The following is a 3,753-nucleotide window of genomic DNA, read 5'->3' on the forward strand; positions in this document are numbered from 1 at the left end:
TGCCCCCCCCCCACAAAAAAACCCACCCCAAAACCACATGAGGAATAAAGTCTCCATCTTCTTTCCAGATATTATCTCACCCATAGCAGCCACATATGAGGGGCAGAATGTTGCCTTGCAACAGTATAGACCCTAAGGATTTATGGGGACATCAAGTACTGATACTGCAGATTATGGGGCATCTGTGAGAGAGCACCTTGATTCTGAGCTCTTCCCTAGTCTTCTGTTGGTAGTAGTGTTCCTAGACAAGCTGCACTGCCATAGTTGTCTCCAGTCAGTACTCTACTTTTTATTTAGAAATACAAATGGAGAAATCAGTTCTGCCAATGGCAGTGTGAATTTCTACACTGACTTCTACCCAGGGTCCTAAACAGAGCCTAGTATGCTGAAAAGCTCCTGCTCCACAGCTTTGTTCCTGCCTTGGAATTGCTATACCCTAGAGAAAACACCAAAATCTCAACTGCTCGTTATTTAAATGGATGGATGTCTTCAGTTATGAGGAGAGAGCATGCAACATACTCGCTACTTCCTTCCTCCTACATGGTCTCTGCATCCTTGTATTCCCTCAGTGGAGAGGGAAGGAACCTCTCCGCATGTAGTTCAACATGCAGGATTACTTTGAATGTGAGATTACATCAAGCCCTATATATTTTTCTCCCAAATGTGGGTAGGGCTGCTTTCCTATATTCTGTGTTGGGGATAGTGGCTAGGGTGTAGCATGAAAGAGGCTGAATGTGAATGCTTTCTTCTCTAAACCCTCTTCTCATGATTTGTAACCAGGTTCCACGCTTTACAGTGTCCTCCGAGGGGTGCTAGAGGTTGCAGTTGGAGTAGCAGCTGGTGGGCTTTTAGGAATTTTTATTCGATATTTTCCAAGCAGTGATCAGGTGAGTGGGGGTCACCTGAGGTGCATGTAATTCCCTTGCTATGAGTGGAGAATTATTAGCAGAAGAACTAAATGATCCACTTCCTAACTCAGAGTGAGAACAGATATGACTTTATTGAGAATGATCTGTGTTTAGCACCAGCAGTTTGTAGAGTTTGAATCTCATGAAGGGTTTATTCTTCATTATAATGAGTAATGTGTTTGCTGTGATGGTAAAATTGTGCAGTTTCCTAAACCTCTAATGTGCTGGGATTTTAGATCTTCAGTCACCAATCCTACTCCCATTAACAGTGGTTACAGGCAGTCCTTGACTTACAGTGAACAGCATTTACGACATTTGTAAATTTCAACTTTCTGACGTCAGTTTCTACTTTATGACATTTGATCCAACACAATGTCACACCAGCGAACAAGTTCGCTGCATTGCCCATCTCCCTGGAGAACATCTGTCCAAATTTCCTTGGACACTTTCTTTAAGAAAGCAGCCAAGACTCCAGAAAAACCTGCAGCCAAGACTCCTGAGAAGACTCCAGCCAAGAACACTTCCAAAAAGTCCAACCAAGAGCCCTTCAAAAAGTCCAGGAAAGTCACCTCAAAGAAGTCCTTCCAAATCAATATGATTGCTATTTACAATATGAATACATTAATGTTGCTATATTACTCATCTATAATGGATTGAGTACAAAATTCTGGGTTATTTTTGGTGAAAATAGGGTATCGGGCCTTGGATCAGGAACCAATCCCCCATTTATAACATTGTTTCCTATGGGAAAATCAGTTCCAATTTTACAATGTTTTAACTTAAGACAGTTTTCAGGAACCAGTTGTGTTGTAAGTCTGAGAACTGCCTGCATTTTCACACTTAATAGGAATAGAAATTGACCCGTTTTGTCAGTAAAGGAAGCATCAATTAGATTGATGTTTTTTGCATGCACATTATTATCAGATGCCTACAGTGGGCACAATGGGATGAATTAAAAGCAGAATGACAGTGCTCTTTACCTTGAGTTTTGGAGTTTAACTAATTGTTCATGGCCATAATACTGCTTTAGCATTCATTAGTAGTACATAGTTCTTTCCTTCAACAACCCCTTCCAAGATTACCTGATGTTGAATGACATGTGACCGCTGTAACTGGCTCCAAGATGTGGTTAAGTAGGCAGAAACCCAGATATGAGATAATATGAAATATACCAAAACATTCTCAGTGAAATCCCAGCACAATCAGTTAATTTTAAAGCTCCCATTAGCTTCCAGTAGAGCTAGCATAAAGAATGTATTACAGAAGCAACTGTTTGATTAAATAAGCCCATCCTAGAACTTGAGGCATGAAAGAGACCCCCAGAAGTTATCTAATCCATCTCTGTGCTCAGAGACAGGACCAAATGCACCAAGACAGTCCCTAACAAATGTACGTCATGTTCTTAAAAGCTTCCAATGACAGAGGTTTTACAGCCTCCCTCCGTAAATTGTTTTAGTGCTCAGAGGTCAACAAGGTTGTTTGTATAGAACTTCATGTTTTGCATTCCATGATGCAAAAAACCCTTTGCATAGAGATTTCTAAGGGATAGAAGACAGGAAACATTGAACATGTGGAATTTTAATTCTACTGAAACAAACAAAAAAAAATAGGCTTCTTCCCTGGAAACTGATTTTTCTATCTTGATGCATTTCTTATTGATGTGTAATGTAAGTTAGAGTGGGGATTTTTTTTTTTTTTTTTTGCAGGGAGGGGGATGGTTCTTTCTGTTTCTCCACCTTTACATGAAAATGTCCTGTTTTCATTCCCTCTAGACATCTCTTTCATGGAAGAGAGGATACTTCATATTGGGTCTGTCCATGTTTGCTGTTTTTGGCAGTATACACTTCGGTTTCCCTGGATCAGGTGGCCTCTGCACCTTGGTCATGGCCTTTGTTGCAGGTCTGGGATGGTCCAATGAAAAGGTGAATGCTTAAATAGTTACACGTGTCTCATGGCCAGCAGAAACTGCTTTAAATGCATGGGACAGACAGATTGTGATATTAGATGTGCTACTTGAAACTTCAAAATAGCAGAAGTAATGGAGGAAACCTGTAGAATCCTTCAGCTATAGAACTAAAGGTTTAAGGGATGCATTGGCTTACTGATCTGTCCTAATTCTGATATTATCAGGAAGTTTTAACATTTTGTATGTCAGAGGTATATAATGTGAAAGATTATATGTGGGTATTCCACAACTCTGGGTCTCCTTCACTGCCACACAGAGACAGAGAAAACCTTACTTAGATACAAAATCTTTGCCAACAGTGTTTAAGTAACAAGTCTCTGCATAGGTAAACATAAACAGACTGGGTTTTAGTGTTTTCTTCTGCAGATTCATAATAGCACATTTTCCCTTTAGCATCAAATTTCTTTAGAGAGCTTTTCCTCATTCCTCCAACTTAAAAATTCAGCTTTTTAAAACAAGCAAAGGTCTGAGCAGGACAGGCATATTTTCACCGTGTTTGCCAACAGGGAAATAATTACTGAATTACTAATTCATTAATTAGTTATTCAGTTAATTAGTTAAACGTGACTTTATACAGCAATACTGTGTCTCTAAAATTGTTATGCTGCGAAGTCTAAGCCAGCTACATCTGTGTCTTGGAAATCTAGGTTTCCTTTTTGGCTCATACTTCATTGATAAACTGTTTCAAGTCCATTTATGCATGTGTTATATTGCAAAATTGATTTTTTTTAAAAGGAAACCTAGATTTCCAAGACACAGATGTAGCTGGCTTAGACTTCGCAGCATAACAATTTTAGAGACACAGTATTGCTGTATAAAGTCACGTTTAACTAATTAACTGAATAACTAATTAATGAATTAGTAATTCAGTAATTATTT

The 3,753-nt window shown here is 39.1% G+C and overlaps 1 protein-coding gene across 1 annotated transcript in view; it reads left to right on the forward strand.

Annotated features, from left to right (window-relative positions):
- The window catches only part of SLC9B2 (solute carrier family 9 member B2), a 31,151-nt gene that overhangs the window by 15,980 nt on the left and 11,418 nt on the right, over positions 1 to 3,753 (forward strand). Inside the window, exons 8-9 of the mRNA XM_019526269.1 lie at positions 781 to 887; positions 2,681 to 2,830. Coding sequence (XP_019381814.1) covers positions 781 to 887; positions 2,681 to 2,830 — 257 coding nt within the window. The remainder of the gene's footprint in view (positions 1 to 780; positions 888 to 2,680; positions 2,831 to 3,753) is intronic.

Source organism: Gavialis gangeticus, unplaced genomic scaffold (assembly GCF_001723915.1).
Source record: "Gavialis gangeticus isolate Ggan-Ray unplaced genomic scaffold, GavGan_comp1, whole genome shotgun sequence".
Taxonomy (NCBI): domain Eukaryota; kingdom Metazoa; phylum Chordata; order Crocodylia; family Gavialidae; genus Gavialis; species Gavialis gangeticus.